This window comes from Purpureocillium lilacinum (genome assembly GCF_023168085.1).
Source record: "Purpureocillium lilacinum CBS 284.36 DNA, scaffold_5, whole genome shotgun sequence".
In the NCBI taxonomy this organism is placed as follows: domain Eukaryota; kingdom Fungi; phylum Ascomycota; class Sordariomycetes; order Hypocreales; family Ophiocordycipitaceae; genus Purpureocillium; species Purpureocillium lilacinum.
The window spans coordinates 3,412,813-3,425,066 of record NW_027072115.1 but is presented as its reverse complement, the minus strand read 5'-3'; the positions used below and the strand labels follow the sequence as shown (position 1 = coordinate 3,425,066).

Below are 12,254 nucleotides of genomic sequence, written 5' to 3'. Positions count from 1 at the left end.
GAGCGCCCTCTGGTTGTGCCGACTCCTCTACCGATGCCTGAGGTACCGCGAGTGCTCGACGCCGTTCCCGGCCTACTGTTATCTGACAGGTGGGATGCGGCGCCGCCTCGGGAGCTCACTCGCCCGCGACTCGTCGTCCGCGTTCTCGACGCACCTCGCATGCCCCGGGATGGTGTTGGGGCGCCGAGCCTGCGCTTCTCCTCTTCCTCCTCCCGACGCCGGCGCAGGTCCTCTCGCCTCTGCTCCTCTTCGGCAGCCCTGCGCTCGGCAGCCCGCTGCCTCTCAAGCGCCTCCGCCTCCTGCTCGGCGAGGTCTTCCGTCGCGCCTTTCCAGCCGGGGTGGAGGACGAGGCGTTGGTTGTGTTCAGTCTGCGACAGAATGCGCGTCCAGGTGTTGAGGAGGGTCGAGGCGTTGGAAACGGTGTTTGAGACGACCTGCACGCTGGTTAGGGCCACGACGGATATTGGGTTTCTGCTCAACGCACTTCCATGTTGCCGTCTGTGCGACCGAGGGTGGCCAGTATGCCCTCGATGGACTCATTGATCTTGCGCACGCCCTCTAGCTCCTTTTGCAGGGCGGCCTCACGGTCGACCTGCCGGTCTTGCGCCGTCGGAGTCTTTGGAGTTTTGGGAGTTTTGGGCGTCTTGGGCGTCTTGGGGCGCGGCTCGGGGGCGTCATGGTTTGGCGACGCCCAGAGGTCGGACTCTGTGTGTTCTGTATCGTCGGCCATGGCTAACGCGACGGGAGACGGGAAAAGGGACTCGTTGAATAGAGGGTCAAGTGAGAGTGAAACGATGTGGCAGAGTGTGGCCGCAGCATGGAACAAAGTGGATGACGTTTGCAGCCGTTGGGGTGTCAGAACAGAAGCCAGACAAATGCTCAATTGATTGGCCTGATCGCTGTTGGTTGCCAAATCGCGTAGCACCGTCCCTGATCCGCTGTCAGGGTCGATTCTCTGGGCGGTTCCAAACTTCCAATGCTGTTGACCGTGGCCGCGATGAGGGGCATCCATCCATGCCCAAGCCACTCGGCCCGCAGCCTCAGGGCCGCCTGCACTCTGCTGGACAGGCAGCCTCCAACGACGCGGCGCCAGGGGAGGGGCGTTCAGCGGGGCTGCCTCGCCAAGGGCGCTGATTGGCCAGGTGTGGCGCGAAATCGACGCGTCCGGCAGTCACTCGACGCGCCGCGCCATTAGCGAGGCGGTAGGGGTAGGGCCGGGCTCCAGGGCACAAAGGCTGCAGGGGGGCTGGGCGCCAGTCCTGCGCCCATTCCTGCGCCCCAGCCTCCCAACTCACATCATCGTCCACCGCCCCAAAGTCTCTACCCTTTAGCTCCCATTTCATCATCGCAACAAGTATCTTCAAGCACCATCAATCGCATCGCCCGTTGGCTTATCGATTCGCTCCATCGTCCCACTACTTGCATCGTCGCCGATTCTCGCCTTGGGCTCGGTGGTGTTTCGCTTGCGGCCCGATTCCACCGTCAGCGCCCGACGGATCGCCAGAGAGCAAGCCTGCACGAGTTGGCAGACTAGGAGACACCACTTCTCGACCATCGACACGATCAAGAGAGGACGAGATTGGCAGCGAGTTACCCGGGGAGATATATTTTCGCTTCGCGCCCTGGTCGCGCAGCACTGCTGCGACTCGCTCCTACCCAAGATGGCCACGAACGCCGTCGGCTCCGTGACGCCGCCGCCGCCCTCGTCACGCATTCAGACACCTCCCGCCCCTCGACACGGTTTCCAGGACAGCTGGGAGCCCTATTCACCGCGCAAGTCTGTACGGATTTCTTCCCAGCGCACCGCAAACCGAACACCTTCCCCGCACACTTCTCGCTCCCGCCAGCAACCCGCGTCGCCGCGCACGACCAAGAAGGCTATCAACACTCGCAGCAGCGACGCCGCCATGGTCTCGCCCGTGCCGTCGCCGCGCAAGAAGCCCCATCCCGCCGCCGAATCGTCGCGTCGAGTGTCGGGGACTCTGACAGCTGAGAGCACCGCCAACGCAGCCGCCGCGCTCGGCCTGAGCCACGCAAAGGAAGCATCACGGGCGCCGACCACGTCCATCTCTCGCGCCACGGGCATGCTGCCCACTCCCTCCAAAACCCCGCAGAAGCCGCCCAACGAGAAGACGGCCGCATCCATCAAGTCTTTTGCCCGCAACCTCTTCGCTGCGGACGAGGAGCCCATGCCCAGCCCCCGCAAACGCCGAGCCAAGCGGTACACGGGCGTTACAATGGAGAGCTTCACGGCCGAAGACGCCGAGGATCCCATCCAGATCTTTACCGACTCCCAAGACCGCATCCCGCAAAAGGATGACAGCGCAGCGAATCCCTTTTACGGCGCCGAGACGGCCCCTGCTGAGCCACCCAAGCGCAAGAGCAAGCGCCGCATGGTCCAGATCCCAGGTGAGGGCGCTCAGTCTGTCGACGAGGCATCCCAACGCGAGGACGGAATGATCTATGTATTGTGAGTACCCTTTCATCATGATCCTTTCGGACGATTGATGCTGACCTCTTCCCAGCCGTGGCAAGAAGTTTTTCCGCAAGTTCGCCGAGAACGAGTCTGCAGAGGCAGAGGAGGAGGAGGGCGAGGCATCCGGGGCCGACGTCGAGCTCGAGCTCACGCGCCCTCTCACTCGCTCTTCCGTCAAGCCTCGCCTGTTGTTCCCATCCAAGAAGACGGACGAGAACGACGTGGAGGACGAAGAGGCCGTCACAGATGTCGAGGACATGTTCATGTCGGACGAACCGGCGGTGCCCCAGACGCCGCAGAAGTCGAGTGCGGTCCCTGCCAAGACCCCGGAGGCGCCCAAGTATGCGCCCGTGTCGCCGCCCGACACCCGACGGACGACGCGCTCGACCAACAAGCTTGCTCCCGAGACCCCGATGAAGAAGAAGTCTGGGCGGAGGAGCCCGTTCGACGCCTGGCCGCGCACCAAGGAGGCGGCATCGTCGTCGTCGGCCCCGAAGCGACAGGGCGAAAGCCTGGCAGGAGGAGCTACGAAGCGGACGCGCGCTTAGGACGTGCTCGGAACGGAGGTGGATGTCTGGCTGTGAGTCCTGGACGGTACGGTATCACTTTCATAATGGCCTCATCGGCGGAGCTGTGCACGACCACGGCACCGCGTGCTTTGGTGTGCTGTGTCGGCTGCGACAGCCGACCTTGGGACTTCTGGATGTCACTTTTTTCACTTTCTACCTTTCATTGTTCACCTTCACTCCTCTACTCTGCGAACTCCTGGCATGCGATGGTTCGATCATGGCGTTTGGTGGGACGGGTCTGTATTAGAGACATTGGGCAGATTGAGTGCAGATACGAAGTAGGACACCATAGATTGCCGCGGCAAGTGAGCACGCCATGCGTTGTGTGTTTGACAAGACCTGGGGCATTGCCCGACGAACGGGTGCGTGACGTGATGTGAGCCTAAATACAGTGTTACGACCGAAGACGGCCTTTCGGCGCAAGAGGCTGCTGCCGTTGGGCTCGGGGTCGCCCCACCTTCGGCGCTGCCCTCCCTCACGCGCTGGAGAGGGACCCGAGCGAGTCCTGCCCGCCTCGGTTTCCTTTTCCTCGTGCCTGCGTCCACCTCTGTACTACAACGCCCCGGCAAAGGTCACCGAGCAGCCAATTGACCGTTTCAAGCGTCGAGGACAGCGCCCGGACGCCCCTGCTCCCTCGAGGACCCCGATCTTGACACGCCGAGAGCACCTCGCTCTTGCGCCGCCGCCGCCCGCCAACCTAACCGCCGCGATGCACATCCTCGTCACCAACGACGACGGCCCGCCGTCCCCCGAGTCGTCACCTTACGTCCACTGCCTCGTGAAGCACCTGCAAGAGGCCGGTCATGTCGTATCCGTGTGCCTGCCGCACACGCAGCGCTCGTGGATCGGCAAGGCGCACATGATCGGCCAGACGCTCACGCCAACGTACTACCGTCCTGGCAAGAACGTCCACGCCGACGAGGCCGATGCCGTGGGCACGACGCACCACCGCCCGGCGCCGAGCGGCGACGTCGAGGAATGGGTTCTTGTCGACGGCACGCCCGCATCGTGCGTCCAGATCGGCCTGTACCACTTCTTCCAGGACCGAGGGCCCATCGACCTCGTTGTCAGCGGGCCCAACTACGGCCGCAACTCGACGTCCGTCTTCGCTCTCAGCTCGGGCACCCTCGGCGCCGCCCTCGAGGCCGCCGTCTGCCGCCAAAAGGCCATTGCCCTGAGCTTCGCTTTCTTCACACGCAACCACGACCCCGTCATCATCGAGTCAGCATGCCGCCACAGTGTGCGCGTCATCGAGGCTCTGTACCAGCGCTGGCCCACCGACGACAGCGTCGATCTGTACAGTGTCAACGTACCGCTCGTCGAAGACGTCGAGCGCAATGCCACCATGTGGGCCGACATGCTGCAGAACTACTGGAGCGCGGGTAGCTGCTTCGAAGAGGTGGACGCGGACGGCGCCGGCGACGCGGCCGACGAGGAGGCGTCCATCCGAGAGGGGCCAGGCGGCGAGGCCGACGTCAAGGACGGCACGGACGCGTCTGCCAACGCGAAGAGAGGCCACAAGCACAAGCATTTCAAGTGGGCGCCGCGTCTGACGCAGCTGCACAAGAGCGTGGACGAGTCAGGGCCCGGCAACGACGGGCGGACCGTTAAGGAGGGCAAGACTTGGTACGTTGCGTGCTCCTTTTTGTCATACAGCTAACAACCGCTGACTCTGGTCTTGATAGCGTCACGCCGTTAAAGGCCAACTTCGCCATGGCCGAGGGTGCGTTCAGTAGAAAGGAGTTTGTGCTGTGAGTCGCCCTATTAGCCGCATATTTGCATGGAGAGCGCGTGGACTTGGGCATTGAGCGGGGAGCATCGTCACGGTGGACCGCATGTACACTTCTGCCTCTGTTCAGCTCGGCCAATATAGATCTCATTCTTACACGGCGGTCGCAGGCCTCCCTTGGCAGCGGCGACGTCGCAGCAGGACCTTCCCGTGCGGACCAAGAACCCGGCCGTTGACGGGCCATCGCCACCCCTAATACGCGCCATTGTGGCCTACGAAGACCCCTATGTCCAACCCCTCATCCTGTCCGCGCTGAGGAGCCTCGGGCTGGGAGACAAGCTCGACCTCGTCACGGAGCTGCCCTCGACCGGCGACGACGGCGTGTCCCTCGCCAGCCTTCTGCCAGCATCAGACACCAGAACGCTACAGATCACGCCCTATGAAGCCATCGACTTTGAGTTCGCGGCGTCCCACCCGCAGACGTGCCTCGTCAACAGCTACATGATTCGCAAGGCGCTCATCCGGAAACACTACCTGTCATCGACGGTGGACCACTGGGCGGCCAAGAACCCGTCATCGGTCCTGCGGCGGCACGTCCAGCGCAGCGAGGCTTTCGAGGTCGACTACGCCGAGTTCCTCGACGATGCGCTTGTCGAGTCGTTCGACCTGCGCGAGAGCTTGGCCCGCAACGACGAGGCCCCGGCCGACGACAACCCTGCGGCGCGCGAGTGGTGGATCCTCAAGCCGGGCATGAGCGACCGCGGGCAGGGAATCCGGCTGTTTAGCACCATGGAGGAGCTGCAGGGCATCTTTGACGGGTGGGAGGCGGAGCGGCCGGACAGCGACGACGAGGGCGACGACGACGACGACGATGCTGATGGCGATGGCGAGGAGAATGAGGGAGCTGGGAGAGGCGACGGCGACTACATCACGACATCGCACCTGCGGCACTTTGTTGCGCAGCCGTACGTGCACCCGCCGCTGCTGCTGCCCTCGGAGCCGGAGCCGCGCAAGTTTCACATCCGCACGTACGTGCTCGCTACTGGCAGCCTGCGCGTACACGTTTACCGGCACATGCTAGCCCTCTTCGCCGCGAAGCCGTACCGCGCGCCGTGGGAGCACTCGCCCACGGACATAGACTCGTACCTCACCAACACGTGCCTGCAAGAGCAGCAGCAGTCAGGGGCACCACCCTCCTCCCCGTCAGACGCAGCGGCAGCCTCGTCGATAGGCGGGGATGGGCACGCCGCCACGCCTCCGCTCCGCAACACGGTCCAGCGGTTCTGGTCCCTGCCGCTGGAGCGCGCCACGCTCGACGACATCTTCACGCAGATCTGCGCCTCGACGGGGGAGCTGTTCGAAGCGGCGGCGCGGGCCATGCCGGTGCACTTCCAGACGCTGCCCAACGCCTTTGAGGTGTTTGGGCTGGACTTCCTTGTTGATGCCGCGGGCCACGCATGGCTGCTCGAGGTGAATGCGTTTCCGGACTTTAAGCAGACGGGCGGTGACCTGAGCAGCCTGGTGGAGGGGTTCTGGAGGGGAGTGGCGAGGGAGGCGGTTGCGCCGTTCTTTGGCGTTGAGGGGTCTGTTGCGGCGGAGGCGGGGGATGGTGAGAGGGCGGATATGGTGTTGGTGAAGGACGTTGATCTGGGGAGGCGGTAGGGGAGGATGTGATGATGCAGTGACACGACCAGGATACACGGCGAAGATACACGGCGATCTACGTTTAACTCCGGCCTTGTCACGAGGTCTATCTGCGTGGTCTGAAGATGCGCCTGTCGAAGCGTTTGGAAAATGGAGAAAACTGTTGCATATCGGCCAGGAGTTTAGGGAACTTCATGGTTGTATAGATTTGGGCTAGAGCTGCCATCCATGATACAAAGGGCATTAGTGCGATGTGGTCGACGATATAACTTAGATGCCGCTTCGCAACAAGTTCACCGAGGAGATTCCCTCCGGCCAGATGGAAGAGTTCCAGTCGTCGTGGGCCGTTGACCACGGCATCTGCTGCCATGCTCTAGCGAGGTAAGGTCAGTCTACGCAAGGGGCCTCCCGTGATATGCCCAGCAGCACAATGCGCCGTGGTTCGATCCCCATGGTCGATTCATCCCCTCTCCCCTCATCCTCACTGCAAAGTCTTGGAACGACATGGCTTAGCACTGCCCAAGACCCCGCGTCGGCTTGTCGTCCACCGCATGAATCACCTCCATCAGGTGGCCAGGACACAGCCTGCCGGGAAGAATGTGCCGGCCGGTGGGCATCAGAGGGCGTGTCTAGAGAAGCGGCAAGGGAGAAAGATCCACGCCGTCTCGTACACGAAGCTGTTTGCCAAGCTCACTGCCTCGACGGGTTCCTCCCGCGCCGCTACTACAAGACCCTGCTGCGGCGACCGGCTACGTATCCAAAGAGCTTCGGCTGAGTCGCGAGAGCAAACTGGGACACGACGATCGCGAGATCGGTGCACGGCGAGAAGCAAACTCCGTGATGATGATGAGTAGTTTGCTGTGCCGCGGGCGCAGCCACGCAAACGGGGGGTTCACTTCATCTCATGCGCCCGGTGGCTGGCTGGCCGGGCGGCGAGTGACCGGGGGAAGCTGACCGGCACCTGCCATTACGTGTCGCGAGCATCAAGGCATGGTGGAGAGACTTTTGTGCGTCGCGATGGGCGTATGAGAAAGAGGCGAGAGGAGCATGTTGGCGGTGGCTTAGATGCGAGCGTCAGTCGCTTTCCGGGCAAGCCCGGGGGTGCGGCTGTCAAAAGCGCGCCCCCTCCTCTCTCTCTCTTATTGTGTACGTACTGCAACGCAAGTGTGTCCTTGTGCGAGTAAGATGGCAGGGAGGCTGTGCGAGCGGCGGAGAACGAGCGCGAGATTGGTGTTTGTGCGTGGGGTGATGGCCGTTGAGGCCGCGCAGGGCGACGGGATCACGGGCTCGGCAGAGATGAGATGAAGCAATGCGAGCCGTGATCAGGTACAGTACAATGGAAGGCAAACGGGCAAGCGGCATGAGCGCCACGCTGAGGAGCGATGAGTACGCTCACCTGGCGGTGGGTGTCGGCCCATTGACTGCCCATTGACGCGGGCGTCGTCGCCAAGACTGCACAGCCTCGCGACGAGGGGGCGCGCACGCGCCTGCGGTGTCGTCGACGGTAGGTGGTTGTCGCGGTGGAGTTTCGGAGGGAGAGTTACACGGCACAGGATGGCACGGTCGCTCTCGGCAGGGCTACTACGTATTCGTCTCTCCTACATAATATGTACGTATAGTACTCCATACATGCTTGAGGCAAGGACACGGTTGCAGTTGTTGTGTGCTGTGTGATGAGTGTTGTGGCGATTCGAGGATGCGCCGCATGTACAGTACCTCGTCCTGACTGTACCTTTTGCAGACAGAGTTTTGCCTCGCGGAGCAGCAGGCAGAAGGAGACGAGGCTGAGCACAAGTGGGCGCTGCCCAAAGCGGGCAAGAGGGGATTAGAGACACGCAGAGGCGGAGGAGTCGCGAGACGGACGGACGGTGAAGCACGCATAGGCAGTTGAGTGATAGTGGGCTTGGTGGTGGCCAACAAGCCACGGATGCAGAAGGTGAAGGCTTGGTGTGTTGGCCGGCAGCCCGGTGTCAATACACACACATGCGTCGTCGAGCAAACAACAATCGCAAAAGACTCAAGAGCCAATGCCCGACACGCCGCCATCGACCCTGGCATGACACTTGGCTCTCGGTTCACACGGATTGGCCCGGGACAAGCCATGCGCGGGCAGCAAACCAAATGCTGCCGCTGAGTTCGGCGCCACCGCCGACGACGGGAGAGGGCACGCCAGCCGGCACCTCAGTTGCCAAGGACCTCGAACCCAGCACGGGTCGCGCGCCGCGCCGGGCCAGGCCCTCGTGGCATGTCTGTCGCTGTAATGGCACTGTAACGGCACGGCCCAAGTAAGTACGTAGGTGTGACCTGTAGGGCGGGCGATTAAGGTTTTGGCAGACGAGAGAAAGAACCAACAGCGTCCTCTCGAACGAAGACGACGCGGGCGTGTTGAAGCTGCCGAGAGGGGGCGTCGGCAACAGGACCGAGGTTGGGAACAGACGAGACGGACGGGGTGCACCGTTTGGCGGTCCGTTGACAGCCCCGTCTCTGGCGCGAAGAGCGCAATGCCGCCGAAGTACTGTATGTAGTTGGATCATCCTGTATGTAGAGTATTGCCGAACCGGCTGTCGCATGGCCTCTTACATGGCGGACGCGAGCAAGATCCCTCAACGAATGCAATTCGATGCTGTACTCGGCAAGTAAGCACTCGTGTTCGGGCGCTTCCCTAGGTATGCGCCCCCCTCCTCTCGGTAGACACAGCGTCAGGAAGATTGCAGTTTCGGGTAATCCGTGAAGCTGTGTGCACACTTCGGTACGAAGCACGAAGCAGACCTGCACATTATTGACAACTAGCGATCTTGCGACAAAAAGGCAGGCCAGTCATACGCGGTACAGAGCTGCACTTTTCCGCAGAGGTCTTTTTTGCCAGGACGTGGCTGTGCAAGTATTAGCTGCAGCAGGGACAGGCGTCGTCGGATGACGGATCGAACGAGCGCCGCCCGCCCGCTCCGCGTTCAACCGCCTGCTGTTAGTGGGAAGGGATCGTCGCCCGGGCGTGAGCGCGAGATCAAGAGCTAACGGCAAGATTGATAGTACAGGACAGGATGAGCACGTACGAGTATGTAGCTCGTGTCGAAAGAGGACGGCAAAGGCTCGACTCGGCGAGACCACTCAAGAGAGACTTGGCGGCCGAGCCGGGTGCGGAGCCGGTCGCAGCACAGCGCAACACGCGACGAATCGACGGCGCGGGGCGATGGGTGCGGCCCGAGCAACGACGGCCAGTGTCGTACCGCGGCTGTAATGCAATGCAAGTTACGAGCGTGCTTCGTATAGGAGAGCGCACAGCGAAACAGTACAGTACAGTAGAGGAAAACAGGACGAACGACGACAAACCAGTCGTGCGGAGGCGTGTGCCACGTCGAACCACAACACCCAGCACGACATGACACGACATCGACACGACACACGACGGGACCGGGAGCCGGGAGCCGGGCATCCAGGGACCCCAAGCACCCAAGGCCCGGCATCGCAAATTCCTGTCAATGCAGCAGCAGCAGCAGGCGAGGGCGGGGCTTGGCAGGAGACTGCGAGCCATCCGGAGCCCTGCGAGTGATGTAATGGAAGGTTGATGAGTGGCACTCCAAGCAAGATTGTGAAATCTACGGAAACCTGCTGGGCCGTTCCATCATCGTCTCAAGCGCAGCCGAGGGGCACACGCAGGCAGGCAGGCAGGCAGGCAGACTTTCAATTCGAGAGTACGGGATACGGAGGCCCAAAGTACAGAGTACCGCGCACAACAAGGTGGGCACGTGGGCCCAACGAAACCGCCAGTCTCGCTTTGGCGCCGTCGGCCGTAGCTTATCACTGTTAAGGTGTGCTGGGGGGGCCCCGTCCGGCGTCCTGGTTGGGCGTCGCGGCGGGGCCCTGCGTTTCCCCCCCGCAGGGATCGAGTCGCCGCTTGGGCAGGGCGGGCGGCGCCGCAGGTTTCGCTGCCATCGACAGCTCATCTCCGGCAGATGCCAGCGCGTACCCAGTACTTGGAGGACTCGCCCAGGAGGAGTACTGTAGCATCAATCAATCAGTCAATCAATCTGCGCTTCTGAGATGCATCGAGGTGGCGCAGCTTGTGCGAGTCTTCTACTGTGCCATGTGCAGTACACAGTAGAATGTGCATGTTAGGTATGTACGTAGCCCACTGCAGGCAGCTCGTCATCATGTACGTCGGCCCGACGATTGGCATCCGACAAAACAGAGTCGTCACGCATCGCCTGCGACATCGTCAACATGCTCGGGCAGCTTGCCGCCTCCGTACAACCAGTCGTGGATCTGTAATTTCCAACCGCCTCGGCAAAAAATAAGTCGCGCAGCTCAACTGCAAGTCCTGTCCCTTGCAGGGCTCCTCCCGCGGCTGGCGACACACGGGGGCTGAACAACAAACCCGGTCGCAAAGTGCAAAGTGTACAAACATTGCCCACGGTCAGTCCACGCTCTCTGACAAACACCGTTGTCATCCCCAGGTGAATCACCTCCGATCCCTGGGCCATCCCTGTTACCGACAGCACGGACCCGTCATGCATCGACGGGAAAACCACACAGTCACCGCGCGCACCGAATCCTGATTCAGCGTCCGCATTTGTCTGGTGTCTGGTGGCGCAACGGCCTTAATTCAGCCACTGGCTGCGAGGGTCCAGCCGCTGACGCCTCGACAAGGAGCTGGCGCTGGCGGCCCCTTGGTCGTCGCGATGGCACACTTGACGATTCGACTACGTCAGACGAGGCACCCGCGCGTAGAGGCCAGGCAGGCAGGACGGTCTACTTGGGCAAGGCATCGTTGAAGCTGCCTACGGCTCTGCGGGCTGGGCTGCCTCTCGCCCAAAACACGTGTGTCGGCGGCGTTGGTGGCGGGCGCGCAACGAAAACGCCGGGACCATGACGCGGAGAGACGCTGGCGATCGAATGACACCCCCCACGGCACATGACGATGAATGCTGCGACGAATCTTGCTGAATCTCGCAAGCAACGCGTGCACGTCGCCCTCGGGCCCTGTCGTGTTCGCCTCCCGTCCTCCAGCCACACTCGTGGCGCGTCCCAACAGCGCACGGTGGCGAAACACGCCTCCCTGTGCCGCGGCGCTGGGAAACCAAACCTTCCTCGGGGAGGACACACGACAGGACGACAAGGGGCCCCGACGACGGGAGCCAGGGTAAACGGAGTCGGTGTTGGCGGGTAACGGGGCCCTCCGGCGGCTGCTCAGACAGCTCCGCCCCCTCGGCGGTGCGTCGCCGTGACGGGGCCCAGCGCCACCGAGAGGCCGCCCGGGCAGAGGTGCTGCTGGCAGGCAGCGTCGACGAAGGAATGGAACGTACGCGGGGCATTGACTCGGCGGCCGGAGGGCTTGAATGGAGGCAGCCAAGGGGCAAAAGCCTGCCTGGACAGAGCACCACTGCTGAACCTTATAGGTACTAGCGCCCAGCGAGCGTGGCGCACCAGAGGGCCTGGAGCCCGGCGGGTGGTGCCCGCAGCTCAGGTGCCCGCAGCGGAACGCTTGGAAAGCTTCAGCATGTCGCTCGCAGGGGCTTCGAGAAAGGCACCCGACAACCTAACCCATCAGGCACGTCAGTCAATGTCCTTCTGCGGCACAGCAAAGGAGCCCCGACTCCCGATGGCGCGATCGATGGGGGATGGAAACTCTCGACTCGGGTACAGTCTCCGCGCGCGTCGACTCAAAAGATACCTTTGCACTCTGCCGACGCCTGGGGGGCCAGGGGGCTGGACCCACGGGGGCTTGCTTGCATTTTTGCCAGAGTCGAGGAAGGCGTTTGGGTGTTTGTCTGTCTGTCCGTCCGTCCGTCCGTCTGTCTCAGTGACACGGCGGTGGGCGAGCCCGGCCCGGCACCAT

General features: G+C 62.5%; 3 protein-coding genes across 3 annotated transcripts; 2 read left to right on the top strand and 1 right to left on the bottom strand.

Moving 5' to 3' along the window:
- Positions 1-27: 27 nt before the first annotated feature.
- On the bottom strand, positions 28-730 carry PLICBS_007630 (uncharacterized protein; the record flags this gene model as incomplete). The annotated part of the gene is made up of 3 exons (XM_018321087.2): positions 28-72; positions 120-434; positions 485-730. 3 exons carry the CDS (start codon positions 728-730, stop codon positions 28-30), a joined length of 606 nt encoding a protein of 201 aa, XP_018180984.1.
- Positions 731-1,661: 931 nt separating this feature from the next.
- On the top strand, positions 1,662-3,024 carry PLICBS_007629 (uncharacterized protein; the record flags this gene model as incomplete). Its single annotated transcript, XM_018321086.2, has 2 exons — positions 1,662-2,470; positions 2,526-3,024. The coding sequence occupies 2 exons, from the start codon at positions 1,662-1,664 to the stop codon at positions 3,022-3,024; spliced, it is 1,308 nt and encodes a 435-aa protein (XP_018180983.2).
- Positions 3,025-3,754: 730 nt separating this feature from the next.
- Positions 3,755-6,436, top strand: PLICBS_007628 (uncharacterized protein; the record flags this gene model as incomplete). The annotated part of the gene is made up of 3 exons (XM_018321085.2): positions 3,755-4,671; positions 4,731-4,796; positions 4,945-6,436. 3 exons carry the CDS (start codon positions 3,755-3,757, stop codon positions 6,434-6,436), a joined length of 2,475 nt encoding a protein of 824 aa, XP_018180982.2.
- Positions 6,437-12,254: the final 5,818 nt, after the last annotated feature.